At 41.3% G+C, this 16,809-nt stretch overlaps 1 protein-coding gene across 8 annotated transcripts in view; it reads left to right on the top strand.

The window, feature by feature from the left end:
* Ylpm1 (YLP motif containing 1) overlaps positions 1-16,809 on the top strand; it is a 75,771-nt gene that overhangs the window by 32,885 nt on the left and 26,077 nt on the right. For 2 of the 8 annotated variants that reach the window (XR_015621814.1, XM_087552811.1), the window contains exons 5-10: positions 2,880-5,003; positions 8,043-8,187; positions 13,461-13,881; positions 14,698-14,790; positions 15,007-15,190; positions 15,811-15,929. Coding sequence is in view for 4 of the 8 variants with exons in the window: in XM_087552811.1 (XP_087408937.1) it covers positions 2,880-5,003; positions 8,043-8,187; positions 13,461-13,881; positions 14,698-14,790; positions 15,007-15,190; positions 15,811-15,929 (3,086 nt within the window). In the remaining 4 variants the exon portion in view is untranslated. 8 annotated transcript variants of the gene reach the window in all.

A 16,809-nucleotide genomic window follows, 5' to 3' on the forward strand; every position in this document is an offset into this window, starting at 1 on the left:
TTGTGGGTGTGTCTTTACATGGTATGTGATGCATATGAGCTGTACATGTGTGGGTATGTATGTGGAAGCTAGAAATTGACATTGGATGTTTTTCTTTCATAATCTGTGTTTACTGAGGCCAGGTCTCTTGCTGAATTCAAAGCTGGCTAATCTGTGTTATTTAACTAGCCAGTCCGTTTGTCCCAGTGATCCCTGACTCTACCTCCTGTACAAAAGTTAACTGCTGTATTCACTCATCATTGTTTGTTTGTTTTTATGTGTCAGACTCTTTGCTTACTGTTTGTATATGTGGACCTCCTGCTCGCCCGTTACCTGCCCAGGTCAGAAGAAGCTATCAGATCCTGGAACTGGAGTTATGGATAGTTGTGAGCCACCGTGTGGGTGCTGGAACCTGAACCCAGGTCCTCTTCAAGAGCAGGTCCTAAAACTGAACCACCACTCCAGCTCTCTATCCAGTTTGTTTGTGGTGCTGGAGCTCTGACCTCCAGTCTTCACACTTGCAACACAAGCATTTTATCCATTGAGCCATCTCCACAGGCCCTCCATTGACTTTAATTATCAAGCATGGAGGTAGTGAGGGCTGATTTGAAGAATCTCTTGCACTTCAGACATACTCTTTACCTCATGTAGTTCAGTGTCCTCCTCCCAAAAGTTGGGATCAGCCGAATGTGGTGGTATGCACCTGTAACCCTAGAATTTATACTGATCCAGAAGGGTCACAGGCCAGCTCTGACAACATGGTAGGACCCTATCTCAGACGGCACCAGCTACTGTCAGTAGCTTCCATTTTGTTGACTCAGAACCTCAAAGTAAAACTTGTAATCTCAGCTTCTGTTTCTTAAGGTTACTGTTGATTTCTTGCTATAGAAGTAGTTCCTCCCTTTGAAACCAAGACTTTTTTACACTAGAAAGCCCAAAGTGACAGAGATTGAGAGGTAAATATTTTGCTGAAATTACTTTAATTATTCATCATTGGTTTCCCACACAGTGAAACAAAAACCCTTCATTAAAGGCATGAAGGGTTAGTCCATATGGACTAGTCCATAGTCACCTAAACCATAAACTTTGCCATCATCCTAAGTGCTTCCCTATCTGTATTCACATATAATTCCCACTGGCTACAAAATGATGTCAGTTCTGTCTTGCTTTACACCGTTACATTGCTGTTACCCTCATTTACCCAAATTGTTGGTCATGAGTTCTATTGGCCAGCTAAGGCTTTATAGTGAGGCCCTGTCTCAAACAAGTAAGATCAGTTACTCTGCAAACTTTCTTCCTCTTCATTAGTTTTTAAAAACTGATCTTTGAAAAATTGGACTGTATTAAGTGACTCTTAAGCAGTTATAAAGTAACTATAAACTCTGTATTAACCAGTTGAATTAATTAATCAACCTTACAGAGATCCAAAGACAGAAGTCTCTAACAGATTCAAACTGTATTCTCTCAGGACTTATACAGTGGCTTAGAATTTGGGTTCTTTACTGTTTGCTTCCATCCCTTTGTGCATTATCCTTATTTACATAGTGCAGTATAATTTGGAAGCAGCATTAAAAAAGGAAGTATGAAGAGGAAGCCCTAATGTTTACAAGGACAAGCCAGAAGGATGTTTCCGATCATTTTTTTTTTCCGGAGCTAGGGACCGAACCCAGGGCCTTGTGCTTGCTAAGCAAGTGCTCTACCAACTGAGCTAAATCCCCAACCCTGTTTCGATCATTTTCAGTTCCTTTGCTAGAGCTTGGTGCAAGTTGTAGCTAGAAGAGGTTAAGAAAGTCTACAGTCTGCATTTAGACTGAAAGTGGAGAAGCTGGATTACAGTTAGAAAGGGAGTGAATTTGGGGATGGTCGGTTAGTACCTGCCATGCCAGGCAAACAAGTTCTTTTGGAGACTGACAGTTGCCTGTCTCTTTACCTTCATCCTTAACTTGCTGTCTTTCTGTGCATCCTTTTCTGCTCCCCTCTGCTTTAGTCACACTAAGCCATTTGCGTTTCCAAACACTATGTGCTTCTCTGTCTTTCTGTCTTCCATACTGCTTTCTTAGTCTGAGGTACCCTCCATACTATTTCTGTCATCACTAACACCCAGACATCTCAAATGCTGCCTTTCAAGTCTCAATTTAAGAATCTGTAAGCCCTTTGCAGAACAGTACTCCTCTCACCTGAGTATTCTCTGCCTGTTGTCTTTTCACCTATTGATACTCTATCAACACAGTTTTTTTATTTGTTGATTCTGAAGGCCCCAGCAACATTTTATTATGTCTTACTATATCACACTGTCCACGGGAAGGAACAGTTCTTTAATTAGTGAATGGTTCAGAGCAAACAAATTTCTGTCCAGACTTTGAAAAACTTCAGAGAAAACTTTTAAAATGTGTGTGCGACATGTATGCACATGTATGTATATGTATGACATGTATGTACATGTGTGTATGACATTTGTTAATGAGGATTTTAGTACTGGCCTCAGTATTTACAATTATATTGTATTTTCCTATTGATTGTTCTACACTTGGTTTTTGGTTATAATTTAACTCTAAAAGTATTTGTGGTTGTGGAATTATTCTTTTTCTACTAAAAAGGAGTGAACTATTCCATGTACCAAGGCGCAATACTTAACAATTGCTTTTAAACACTCAGTATGTCAGTCTTGCTACAGATTGGTGAAGTATGTTAGATAATGCTGACATGATTTCTACACTTGAAGTCTTCCAAGGACTGCTGCCCTAACATTTGACTTTTGATAGGTGACATGGGATTTGCTAATGTCCAAGAATCACTGTTATAAACAAAGTCTAAGGCAAGAGTGCCTTAAATAATCTTACATGGAGAATTTTCTTTTCCTGCTTTACTGTCTTGAGTAATATCTTTTGTTTTACTTGTAGATTTGATGGTCCTCGAAGATTTGAGGATTTAGGGTCAAGGTGTGAAGGACCGAGACCCAAAGGGCCTCGTTTTGAAGGAAATCGCCCCGATGGGCCAAGACCCAGATATGAAAGTCACCCAGCAGAGGGCACTAAAAGCAAATGGGGAACGATCCCCCGGGGCCCAGCATCTCAATTTTATATAACTCCTAATACATCCCTGAGTCCTCGACAGAGTGGACCACAGTGGAAAGGCCACAAAGCAACTGTCGGACAGCAGCATCAGCAGCAGCCTAAGCAGCAACCTAAGTCACAAGCAGAACCTCTTTCAGGAAACAAAGAGCCATTAGCAGACACAAGTAGTAACCAGCAGAAGAATTTAAAAATTCAGTCAGCCGCGTTTTCCATTTCTGCAGATGTCAAGGATACCAAGGCGGCTCAGTCAAATGAGAATCTAAGCAACTCTCAACAAGAGCCACCTAAAAGCCAAGTCTCGGAAGCACCCATAGAGCCCTCTAATTGGAACCAGAATTCTCAAAGTATGGAGACTGAAATGGACAAAGCCCAAGGTGTTACTCAGCCTGTATCCCTTGCAAATAAACCTGTACCTTCTCAATCTCCTTTCCCCTCAAAAGTAGGGAGCATGGAGGGAGGAGCTGCAGTAGCAGCAGCAGCATTGTCTGCAGATGATTTCAAACCTTTGGGTGTTGGTTTGTCCCACTCAGAAAACCACCAAGAAAAAGCTCTTCCTCAGCCAGACAGCAGAGAAAATAGATTAGAAGGCAATAAAGGCAGCAGCTCATCCTACAGAGGTCCTGGGCAAAATAGAGTGGAAGATTCACGGGATAAAGGACTAGTAAACAGAGGTCGTGGCCAGACAATTAATCGAGGTCCAGGTCTGATCAAGCAAGAAGATTTCCACGATAAAATGCTGGGTAGAAGAGAAGACAGTCGTGAGAAAATAAACAAAGGAGAAGGCAGCCGGGACAGGGTGTTTGTGAGACCGGGAAGCAGTCGGGATAAAATACCAGGTGGCCTACAAGACAGTCAGGACAGTAGAGCCAACAGTAGAGAAAGAGGGCCACCTCGCAGGGCTGGCAGTCAGGAGAGAGGACCTCCTCGAAGGGCTGGAAGTAGAGAGAGAGTACCCCCTCAAAGAGCTGGGAGCAGGGAGAGGGGACCACCTCGAGGGCCAGGTAGTCGAGAAAGGGGATTAGGAAGGCCAGATTTTGGTCATGATAGAGTTCCATTCAGACCAGAACCAGGAGATGGTGGAGACAAAATGTATCCTTACCACCGAGATGAACCTTCTAGGGCTTCGTGGAACCATGGAGAAGAGAGAGGACACGAAGAGTTCCCATTAGATGGTAGAAATGTACCAATTGAGCGAGAGAGACTCGATGACTGGGATAGAAAAAGATACTGGAGAGAGTGTGAACGTGACTATCAAGATGATACACTAGATTCATACGGCAGAGAGGACAGGTTCTCAGCACCACCATCTCGGCCTCATGATGGAGACAGGCGAGGCCCTTGGTGGGATGATTGGGAAAGAGATCAAGATATGGATGAGGGTTATGGTAGGGAAGTGGACAGGGACTTAGACAGAGATGTGGATCGGATTAGAAGACCTGTGGATATATATGATAGAAATGTGGATAACGAATGGGACAGAGATTATGGGAGGCCACTGGATGAACAGGAATCACAGTTTCGTGAACGGGATATCCCATCTCTTCCACCTTTACCACCTCTCCCACCTCTCCCACCTTTGGATAGATATCGGGATGATAGATGGAGAGAAGAAAGAAATCGAGAACATGGGTATGACCGAGATTTCCGTGATAGGGGTGAGTTGAGGATTCGAGAGTACCCAGAAAGAGGAGATACATGGCGGGAAAAGCGAGATTATGTTCCTGACAGAATGGACTGGGAAAGAGAGCGGTTGTCAGACAGATGGTACCCCTCTGATGCGGAAAGACACTCCCCCATGGCGGAACATATGCCATCCTCACATCATTCCTCTGAAATGATGGGGTCCGATGCAAACTTAGACTCTGACCAAGGCCTTGGAGGGGTAATGGTTCTCAGTCAGAGGCAGCACGAAATCATTTTGAAAGCTGCACAAGAATTGAAAATGCTTCGGTAAGTTCACTCCTTAAGATCGTTTCTTTTAGTTGAAACAGATATTCATACTGCTCTTTTTTAAATGAAGTGGCTTTGGTTTTGTTTGTTTGTTTGTTCATTTGGTTATTCAAGACAGGGATTCTCTGTGTAGCCTTGACTGTCCCGGAACTCGTTCTGCAGACCAGGCTGGCCTCAAACTCAAGAGATCTGCCTGCCTCTACCACCCAAGTGCTGGGATTAAAGGCGTGTGCCACCACAGCCCAGCTGAATGAGATGTTTTAATGGAACCCTTTAAACCCTGTTTCTTATCATAACTTTGAATTTGTATTTCTGCTTATTCAGTGCTGTTTTGGGGTTAGGATGGGTATTTGGAAACTGTGTTAATTATTCACGTATGTCCTAGGGTGTGCAAATTGATTGCTGTTCTTGGCCATTGTAGATGTGTTGCTGGCATTCCTTGAGTGTGCATGTGTCAAGTGTTAAAACTCAACATTTCAGGATTCCTGGTTTCATTGAGCTTTGTCTATGAGGTTGTTTTCAGGAAGCAGCTCCTGTTCTTTGGCATTGGATCTGGTAGGCTGCATAGTCCCTACTGTTTGATGGAGTGGTGGAAGGTGCTCTATTTTCTCTGCTGGAGTTACAAATGGTTACCTGGGAGTGTCTTCAGATTTTTCTGACTACTGATACTTTGTTTTGGGAATGTTCATCTTTGATTTTAACTGGAAGCAGATTTTCTTCCTATATTTTCGTTGTGAAGTTGGATTTTTTTTAACCTACAATCAACTGTGTGGGCATTATGTAATGTTCCTTATATAGCTACAATAGTAAGGCTTTTTTTTATTCATTTATTTATTTATTTATTTATTTATTTATTTTCCAAACAGGTTTTTGAGAAAAATAAATGGTTAATTTTTTGATAGATTCTAATGTGTTTGCTTCATCTGTCAAATCTGGTCTCCATTTGTGGGTTATACTAATTGAGTTTGTAACTGAAACATTAGTACTAGAAAAATGTGGCAAAGCGTAACCGTAGGTAAGAATGAAAGTCTGAAGTTCCAGGTGGGGAAACAAGTCTCTTTGGACTGTAGTCTGAGGTGGTTCTTGGTCCTTCATTCTAAATTATTCATGACATGACATGAGGCTTGCTGCAGAATCGTTAGCGACTTGCTTCTAAATTGTGGGCTCCTGTGATTGACATAACTGTTCCGGGCGCTGCGCTGGTCCTCCCGTCTTAACCTTGTCTGTCCAAAGGCTTGCAAAGAAAAGCAGTGTCATCCCCATTTCCCAGTAACACTAAGACTCGCTAAAGTTCACTTGGTGGTTAAATGCAGACCCAGAATTTGAACTCTGTCTGACTCTGAAATCTTATGTTTTTCTGAAAAACATAAAACTGATTGGTGATTGGTTACTAAACTGTCAGTTTCTTTACTTTCCTTAGTTAAAATTACTTTTTCATACATTGTTGTGTTGATAGAATCGCTGGATGAAAGGTGCGGCTTGGTCATCCTTTTCTCCTTTAACCCCTTCCTAGACAGCAAAACCTAATCAAAATATATGGACTAACGGATAATAGTTACCATAGTTAGAGCACATAAGTTATATAATGCCTTAATAAAGGCAAGGAATACCATAGGCAGTATTTATATGAGCCAGTAACAACCCTTATGTATTTTGTGTCCACTTGGGTCACAATACTGTATAGAAAGAGGTATTGTAAACATTCTAGAGACGTTGTAGTGGATACTGTAAATGTAGAGGATAGGAATTATAAGAAAAAGTAAAGAGATGTTAGCTAGGGATTAAAATAAAGGAAGGAATATATAATTAATCTTTAGGAATACAGAGTATTATTTTTAAGAATATAGACCTGAGTATTCTCACCATCTATAGCAGGTAGTAAACTAACATGCTTTCAAGAGTCAGACAAGTGGGGCTGGAGAGATGGCTTAGTGGTTAAGAGACTTGAGTGCCCTTTCAGAGGAGCCAGGTTTGTATATATACCCAGCACCCACATGGCAGCTCAGTACAACTGTCCGTATCACCCACCAGTTCCAAGAGGATCCACTGCCCTCTTCTGGCTTCCATGGGCACTGCATGCATACAGTACACATACATGCAGGCAAAACATAGGCAAAATAAAATGTAATGTAAAGAAATTCAAGACAGGGTTTCTTTTTGTATCCCTGGCTGTCCTGGAACTTGGAGATCCACCTGTCTCTGCCTTTCAAGTGCTGGGATTAAAGGTGCGTGCCACCACCACTGGGCATGAGACTTTTAAATAGTCAGACAAGTTAACAAAAATGAATGGAAGTGCGCCAGGAACTCTGGAGTGTGGTGAGGACTGATGGACTGCTTTATCTAACATGATCAGCCATAATAAGCCATGATCAGCCATGGCTCCACATAGCTACTTGTTGACTTGGAAGAATGAAGGTCTAATATTAATCAAAGTGCTTTAAAAACTCAATTTCTATGTAAAATGTTTCCTTTATAAATAATGACAGCTAATTCAAGTCTTAAAATCTGATATGAGAGGTGCATACCTTGTAATGCAAGTTTTTGGCAAGTGGTAGCAAGAGAATGATGAGTTCAAAGCTATTTGGCCAATTTGAGCCTAGCCCAGGTACCTGAAACTATTCCACCCTCTTCTCCCAAACAGAACAAGCCTCCTGCAAAACCCTAAAATGCCGTCTTAGACTGTATTTTACAGAGAGCCCATTTTGTAACTTGAGGAGTATTGAAAAAAATTAGCCAGAAAAAAAATTGGGATTGCTTAAAAGAGAAATATGATAGGTAGGTAATGTACTATCAAGGCAAGTCGTAGAATCAGTTGTTGAGATCATTGATAATTTATGATTCTAGGTCTTAGATGGTTGATGGGTTAATTGTGTAAAAGCAAGAGAATGTTACCACAACTGAAGTGCTGTATGGGCTCTGCATAGGATTTTAGTCTTTAGATGTTTTTCTTTCTTGTATTTTTAAAATTTTGTTGTAATCATAGATGTTTGGGATGATGTAAACGTGCTTAACTACAAAGGCAGTTTCATTTATTTACAGAGAACAGAAAGAGCAGCTTCAAAAGTTGAAAGACTTTGGGTCTGAGCCACAGACGGCTGACCATCTACCACCCCCGGACTCAAGACTACAGAATACGTCAAGGCCTGGGATGTACCCGGTATGGGATGTGTGCTCAGGAAATGAAGTGGGTTGTTTGTTTTTTTGTTTTTTTTTTTTAATGGTGTATGTTTATATGATGTTGGACTTATTTTGTTTGGCTTTAGTTTTGTGTTTCCAAACAGGGTTTCTCTGTGTAGCCCTGGCTGTCCTGGAACTGGCTCTGTAGACCAGGCTGGCTTCTGCCTACAGAATGCTTGGGTTAAAGACATGGGCAGTTAGTGCCTGGCAATGATGTTGGATTTTTAAAATTCCAATAAGCATAAATTTGGAAAGGTGAAAGCTTTGAACATCTTTAAGAGTAGTTGAGGCGGGATTGGGGATTTAGCTCATTGGTAGAGCACTTGCCTAGCAAGCGCAAGGCCCTAGGTTCGGTCCCCAGTTCTGAAAAAAAGAAAAAAGAAAAAAACAAACAAACAAACAAACAAAAAGAAAAAAAAAGAGTAGTTGAGGCATATACAGGAATTACTCCTTTCCCCAGACTTTAGCAGATAGACCAAGCACACCGGAGCTGTGCATCTTCATGGTCACTAGATTCAGTCATGGGTACTACAGTCCTCTCAAAGCCCCACACTTTTACAGTGCAAGGGCCACGGTGCCTCCTGCCAAGCTAATATATATGATTTTCTTAATACTCGTGTGTGTGTGTCTGTGTGTGTCTGTGTGTGTGTCTGTGTGTGTGTCTGTGTAGGAGACAGAGAGATTGATTCATGTCATACCACATGTATGAAGGACAGAGGACAATTTGTAGGAGTTAGTTTTCTCCAGATGACTTCTTTGGTTTTTTTTTGTTTGTTTGTTTGTTTTTTGTTTTTTTTTTTTATTTATTTCATGTATGTGCATACACTGTCACTATCTTCAGACACATCAGAAAGGGACATCGGATCCCATTACAGATGGTTGTGAGCCACCATGTGGTTGCTGGGATTTGAACTCAGGACCTCTAGAGGAGCAGGCAGTGCTCTTAACCGCTGAGCCATCTCTCCAGCCCTTCTTTGTTTTTTTTAATTAATTAATTAATTAGTTAATTTTTCTGAGACAGGGTTTCTCTGTGTAACCTTTGCTGACCTGGAACTCACTTTGTTGATCAAGGTGGCTGACTTTGGACTCAACAGAGATCTGCCTGCCTCTGCCTTCACCTCTGTAGTGCTGGGATCAAAGGCGAGTGCCAAGCAGGGTTTCACTGTGTAGCCGCGGTGGGTTTGGAACTTGGTGCATAGAGTAAGCTGACCTCCAATTCACAGAAACCTGGCTGCCTCTGCTTGATATCTTGTCTGACATTACAAACACTTAAAAACATCAACCTCGCTATGCTGCTCCCTGCCTTATAGCTGAGGATGTAGTTCATTGGGAGAATGCTGCCTAGGATGCATGAAGCCCTGGGGTCAGTCTCCAGTACCACATAGAACAGGGCCTTTATTCTCAGCACTGGAGAGGTAGAGGCAGGGGGATCAGAAATTTGCTACATAGTGGTTTCAAGGTCAAACCTGTGCTTGACAAAACCCTGACTAAAGGAAAATGTCTTCAGGATTTTCCAGTCCCTCTCAGGATACAATCTACTTTTCATTGGTATTTTATGGTTTTCCTGTTCTGTCCTGTCCCCTCCTGTCTACTGCTTGCTACTATACATACTCTCCCTTAACAGTTGTGAGGATGCTCTAGTCTTCCTCTTGGAGCCATCCCTGCATGTGTGTCTCTTTCTCTGTTGCCCTCTCCCTCTGTTTCTGGTTTATCTCAGGGTGTCCTGTCAACAGTTAGCATGTGGCATTGTTCGATTTGTTCATCTCCTTGTCATTATCTTTCTTTCTAAACTGAGCCCCGAGGATAAAAACTCTTCCATCCTCATGTCTTGTGGCAGGTGGTAGGTTCTAGTTCTCATCCTCTGGGCCGCAACCCATTTCCACACATTAGACGTCCTGCACATCATATTTGCATTACAGTTCATAACAATAGCAAAGTCACAGTTATGAAGTAGGAGCGTGAGGAACTGCGGTAAAGGGTCACAGCATTAGGAAGGGTGAGAACCCCTGCTCTGGATTATAGATCCACATTTCTGTTTTGTTCATCTCAGAAATCAGACTTTCCTATATTGCTCCATGTTACTATTTTTATGCACAGTAATTCATTGGACTGTTCTGATCTTCCACTATTATTAGTGCAACTTTAATGAATTTCTCTGTATTGGGTTTTTATTTTGGGTATCTCCCAGATATTTGGGTATCTTCCTAAAGTGGGTATTATTCAGTAAAATATTAGACATTCTTTCTGCTCAAAAAAACATTGCTTTTTAAATCTCTACCTCCCAGGCACAGATAAGAGACAATTGGTCTCACATTTGCTAATAAAATTATGTATTGACCTACAAATAAATAAATAGTAAAAACCTTTAAAATGTTCTTTTAATGCATTCAAATAACTCTCTTACATAGTTGTATGACATCAATGCCATATCCAGACAATCATCAGCTACCTTATATTTTGGAACATAACACCACATTTTAAAAAGATACTTTCTTTTTTCTTTTGTTGGTTATTTTGAGACGGGTTCTCTGTGTCGTACTGACTGTCCTGGAACTCATGCTTGTAGGCCAAGTGGCCTCAAACTCAAAGATTGCCTGCCTCAACCCCTGGAGCACTGGAATTAAAGGCGTGTGCTCGGCAAAGTTTTGGGGGTAGGGTGCAGAATTTCTCCCTGTAACAGAGTCCAAACTGGCCTTGGACTTTCGGTCTTCTTTCCTCAGTTTCCATAACGTAGGCACCACTCTCAGCCTTTAGTACACACTTGTTTTTTAAGTGTGTGTGCATGTGTGTGTGAAGAGTCATTTGCATGTGGATGTTTTAAAAGGCCAGGAAAGAGCTTTCATTGGATCTCCTGGAACTGGAGCTACAACTGGGTGTGAGTCCTGCGGTGCAGGTGCTGAGAACATAACCCATGGCTTCGAAGTGCCGTGAGAGCTCCTAACACACCATCGATAACCATAATGTTAACATTTTTATGTTAATTAATATTCCTTACATACTAGCAAAGTCCATTTTTACCCCAAATATTTCTGTTTTTAAGGTTTATTTATTTTTAATTTTATGAATATGAACATTTTCCTACATTTTTATAAGTATGCCACCTATGTGCTTTATGCACAGAGAGGCTGGGGAAGGACGGTAGGTTCTTTGGAACTGAAACTACACATTTTTATGAGCTCAGGACCTCTGGAAGAGCACTCAGTGCTCTTAACCACTGAGCCACCTCTCCAGCCCCTGGAGTTCTTAACCCTAGGCAGCCTACGGCATGTTTTCTGTCTCTGTAGTTTTACCCTTCTATGCATCTCATAGAAATTCAATGTGTGTGACACACGCTCCTGTATTTCTGGCTTCTTTCACTTAGCATAACATTTTTGAGTTCCTGTCATAGTGTGAGTTAGTACTTCATTTCTTTTTATTGCTAGGTAATACTCAGTATACAGATGTATTTATTGCTGGGTAATAGTGTATAGACGTATTTATTGCTAGGTAATACTCAGTGTGTAGACGTATTTATTGCTAGGTAATACTCAGTGTGTAGATGTATTTATTGCTAGGTAATACTCAGTGTGTAGACGTATTTATTGCTAGGTAAGACTCAGTGTGTAGACGTATTTATTGCTAGGTAATACTCAGTGTGTAGACGTATTTATTGTTAGGTAATACTCAGTGTACAGATGTATTTATTGCTAGGTAATACTCAGTGTGTAGATGTATTTATTGCTAGGTAATACTCAGTGTACAGATGTATTTATTGCTAGGTAATACTCAGTGTGTAGATGCATTTATTGCTAGGTAATACTCAGTGTGTAGACGTATTTATTGCTAGGTAATACTCAGTGTATAGATGTATTTATTGCTAGGTAATACTCTGTGTAGACTTATTTATTGCTAGGTAATACTCAGTGTGTAGACATATTTATTGCTAGGTAATACTCAGTGTGTAGATGTATTTATTGCTAGGTAATACTCAGTGTACAGATGTATTTATTGCTAGGTAATACTCAGTGTGTAGACATATTTATTGCTAGGTAATACTCAGTGTGTAGACATATCTCACATGTTTTTTATTCATGCACCAGTTCCCAGACGTCTGGATCGCTGACTTACAGCTGCTGTGAATATTTATTTATGTGCTAGTCTTAAGTAGAACAGGCCGGTTACACTTACCTCTACTTCCTGAGTGCTGGAATTATCAGCAGCACAGCATTTTTTGAGACAGTGTATCCTAGTCTATGTTGGCCTCAAATGTGTATGTAGCTGAGGATACCCTTGAACTGATTGAATGTCATATCCATAGAAGAGTGAATGGATCTGCCGTCATTAACCATCCTTTGAACCTATGACCAAAGCATGTGAGTTCTGTTACTAAGGTCCTCGTATTGCACAGCAGGCATTTTACTAGCAGAGTTATCTCCTGGCAGGTGTCTTTTATTTAAAAAAAGAAAATTGAGACAGTTTCAGTATCTAACATGGTCCTGGTGGCCTAGAACTCACTATGTAGACTAGGCCAGCCATAAACACATAGAAATCTTCTAGTGTTGAGATTAGAGGCATATACCACTATGCCCTTAGGGGCGTGTGTGTGTGTGTGTGTGTGCGCGAGCGCATGTGCGGGCTCACTCATCTGTTTTGAGTTCTGTGTAAATGTGCGATAGACGTGTGCTTGTAGTTGTCCACAGAGACCACAGTTCTTAGACCTTCCTAGCTCTAGAGTTACAGATGGTCTACCCAGTTCTAGTAAATGAACTTGTCCTCTGCGAGAACAGGGAGAAGTCACTAAGCTGTCTCCCTAGTGCCTACCAGCGTCTTGAAAAACACAACAGTTTGGGGCTGGAGAGGTTGCTCAGTGGTTAAGGACACTGGCTGCTCTTCCACACAACCAGTATTCAATTCCCAGCACCCAAATGACAGCTCAAAACTGTCTGTAACTCCAGTTCCAGAGGATCTGATGCGCTGACATATATGCAGGCAAATCACCAATGCACATAAAATAAGTAAATAACAAACAAACACAAAGGCTTTATATTTTGAATATTTCTTATATATTAGTTTTTTGGTTGTGTTTGTTTGTTTGGGGTTTTTTTTTGTTTTTGGTTTTTTTTCCCCGGAGCTGAGGACCAAACCCAGGGCTTTGCACTTGCCAGGCAAGCGCCCTACCACTGAGCTAAATCCCCAACCCCGTATATTAGTTTTTTAATTGATTAAAAACTAGATTTTAGGTTTTACTGATCTGTAACAATGTGGCAACTAGCTTACTAAGCCATTTACTGTTTTCTCTAGCCTCCAGGATCCTATAGACCACCCCCTCCTATGGGTAAGCCACCTGGGTCAATTGTGAGACCCTCTGCTCCACCAGCAAGATCATGTGTTCCTATGACTAGGCCTCCTGTGCCAATACCACCACCGCCTCCTCCACCTCCACCACCACCACCTCCTCCTCCGGTTATAAAGCCAAAAACTTCATCTGTGAAACAGGAACGCTGGGACGAAGATTCTTTCTTTGGGCTCTGGGATACAAATGATGATCAAGGACTGAATTCAGAATTTAAGCGAGACACTGCAGCAATTCCATCTGCTCCGGTATTACCACCCCCACCTGTTCATCCTTCCATTCCCCCTCCTGGCCCAATGCCTATGGGTATGCCACCAATGTCCAAACCACCACCAGTGCAGCATACAGTTGACTATGGCCATGGCCGAGGTGAGTAGAAATGGTGAATTTATGATTGGGGTTCTACAGGAATTATTTGGTGGTGGTGGTGTTTTGATTTTGTGAGAATCTCTTCGGCAAGGCTGGCTTCAAACTCACTATGTAGCAGAGGGTTTCTGTCCTAGTTAGGGGTAATGGTTGCTGCAATGAAGCACTGTGACCAAAAAGCAAGTTGGAGAGGAACCTTGGCTCACACTTCTACATGGTAGTCCATCATTGAAGGAAATCAGGACAGGGACTCAAGCTGTGCTGAACCTGGAGGCAGGAGCTGATGCAGAGGCCTTGAAGGGGTGCTGCCTACTGGCTTGCCCCTCATGGCTTGCCCAGCTTGCTTTCTTGTAGAACCCAGGACCACCAGTTCCATGCAGAATGGGCTGGGTCTTTATTCCCCAGTAATCACTAGTTAAGAAAATACCCTAGAGTTGTGTCTTACAGAGACATTTACTCAACTGAGGCTCCCTCCTTTGAGATGACTCGAGTTTGTGTAAAATTGACATAAAACTAGCCAGGACAGTGACCTCAAACTCCTGCCCTAACCTCCCACATTACAGGTTTCTACCACAGCACCTGGCAGCAGGAATTAGTTTTCCAGAAAAGAGACTTTTAAGTTTTTCAAGACCCAATCTTAGTGGCTCTGAAACTCCATATTCCTCCAAGCTCTGGGTCCTCCTGCCTTAGCTTTCTGAGGGCTGGGATAATAGGTATATACCTCCAGGCCAGATTTCTATAGGAATTAGTAGCTCGAGATTTGGTTTCCTTAAGCTTCATGCTTACATGTCATTCCTGTTTTTTTTTTTTTTTTGCCAGATATGCCTACTAATAAAGTTGAACAGATCCCGTATGGAGAAAGAATAACTCTACGCCCAGATCCATTACCTGAAAGGTCAGCTTTCGATGCAGGTAGGATTCCCAGAGAGGACAGTAATTTTAAGCTTAACTTGAGGGCCTAATTGTTACAAGATTTTTCTTTTAGCAAGGTTAGTCTAGGCTTTCCTTTAATATTACCGAAAGATTCTTAAATTTAAGACATTGATTTATATTACTTCTCAAGTTAAAATTGTACTTGCTTTAATTTCTGAAAATGCTTCTAGTTCTTACTTTGTATTGTTTTTATAGATCATGCAGGCCAGCGTGACCGCTATGATAGAGATAGAGACCGTGAACCTTATTTTGACCGTCAAAGTAATATGACAGATCATCGAGATTTTAAAAGGGACCGAGAGACACACAGAGATCGGGATCGTGTTCTTGACTATGAGCGGGATCGATTTGACAGAGAGCGTAGACCCCGAGATGACAGGTATGCTATGAAAAAAATACGTACATATAAAGTATTGTGTGTAAATTCAGGGAAAGTCGGTTTTTTTGTTTGTTTTTTTGGACTTTTGGGGGTGGGCTGTTGTTTGTTGTTGTTGGTTGTTGTTTTGAGATAAGGTCTTCTGTATTACATAGCTCTGACTTTCCTGGAACTTGTTATGATGACCAGGCTGGCTTTAAACTCAGATCTACTTGCCTCTGTCTCTTGAATGCTGGGAGTAAAGGTGTGTGCCACCATGCCCAGCCAAAAGTCAGTATGTTGCAAAGGGGTTAGTGACTAATGTACTCTTTCCATTATATGTATAATTTGGAAAAGGAAGAGCAGTTCTAGGCAAGTACATGCTTGAGATCTACTAGCTTGAATTCCAGAGAATTAAATTGGAATGCAGACAGCCAAATTGAAAGAAAGTGAAGTGCAACCAGTCCTTAATTTACAGGCAAGCTATTTATTTTTACAATTCTTGATTTTTAGGTAGATATAAGTGAAGTCTTAGATATAAGCAAGTTTAAAATTTGAATAGACTATAGGTAGATAATGATATGTTACAGAGCAGAGACTTTCCAAATATTTATGTTTACCATAACTTCCACTATACCCTGTAGGAATCAATCATACCGTGACAAAAAAGACCATTCTTCATCCAGAAGAGGAGGATTTGATAGGCCATCCTATGACAGGAAGTCTGATAGACCGCCCTATGAAGGCCCACCCATGTTTGGAGGTAGAGTAATGCCTTAATGACAGTAACTGCTCTCTAATGCACATAAATAGAAGGTCTTCCTCAGTCTAGCCATGCATTTAAACATTCTCGGTACACTGTGCTTGAAGACTTCTTAACCGATGATAGCATTGTTCTAATAAATAGCAACGTATGGCTGAAGACTTGGCTCAGTGGTTAAGAACATGTCCTGTTCTTACAGAGGACACAAGTTCAACTACTAGCACCCTCATCAGGCAGTTTACTACTGCTTGTAGCTCTGGCATCCAAAAGATGCCCCTAACTTTGGGCATCTGCAAATATACAGATAAGCACACATGTACATGTAAATAAATAATAACAAAAATACTTTTTAAAATAATAATGTAATTAATGAAATAAAATTTAATTCTTCAGCTAGTAAAGAAATTTTGAAAAACAGAAAGTTATTTACAATCCCAGCACACACCATACTAAAACATACGTTTCTCTCATTTTCTCTTTAAAAATTAGTGTTTGGTTTTTTATTTGTATCAGTGACCAGGGCACTTTGAAGGGGAGTTGTAATCCACCATGTGGGTGCGGGTAATTGAACCTTGGTCCTCGGAGTGCACAGCCAGTGCTCTTAAGTGCTGAGTCATCACTCCAGCCCTCTTAGTTTCTCTTCGGATACTTGGTTATGGAGTTGTAATCAAGAATAATAGCCGGGAGTTCTGCTGAGTGTTGCTGCACTAGGCGTCACACCCAGAGCCTTACTAGTGCTGGGCAGACACCTTGAGTAAAGTGTCTGTATTGTCCTTCTATTTAATGACTGCTGCTGGCTCCATGACATTTCATGGAATTGATAAAGTGTAAGGCCCTTATAGTTAGACATTAAATTGCTTTTATCTCTTCATTACCATGA

The sequence above is a fragment of the Rattus norvegicus genome, chromosome 6 (genome assembly GCF_021556685.1).
Source record: "Rattus norvegicus strain SHRSP/BbbUtx chromosome 6, alternate assembly SHRSP_T2T, whole genome shotgun sequence".
Lineage (NCBI taxonomy): Eukaryota > Metazoa > Chordata > Mammalia > Rodentia > Muridae > Rattus > Rattus norvegicus.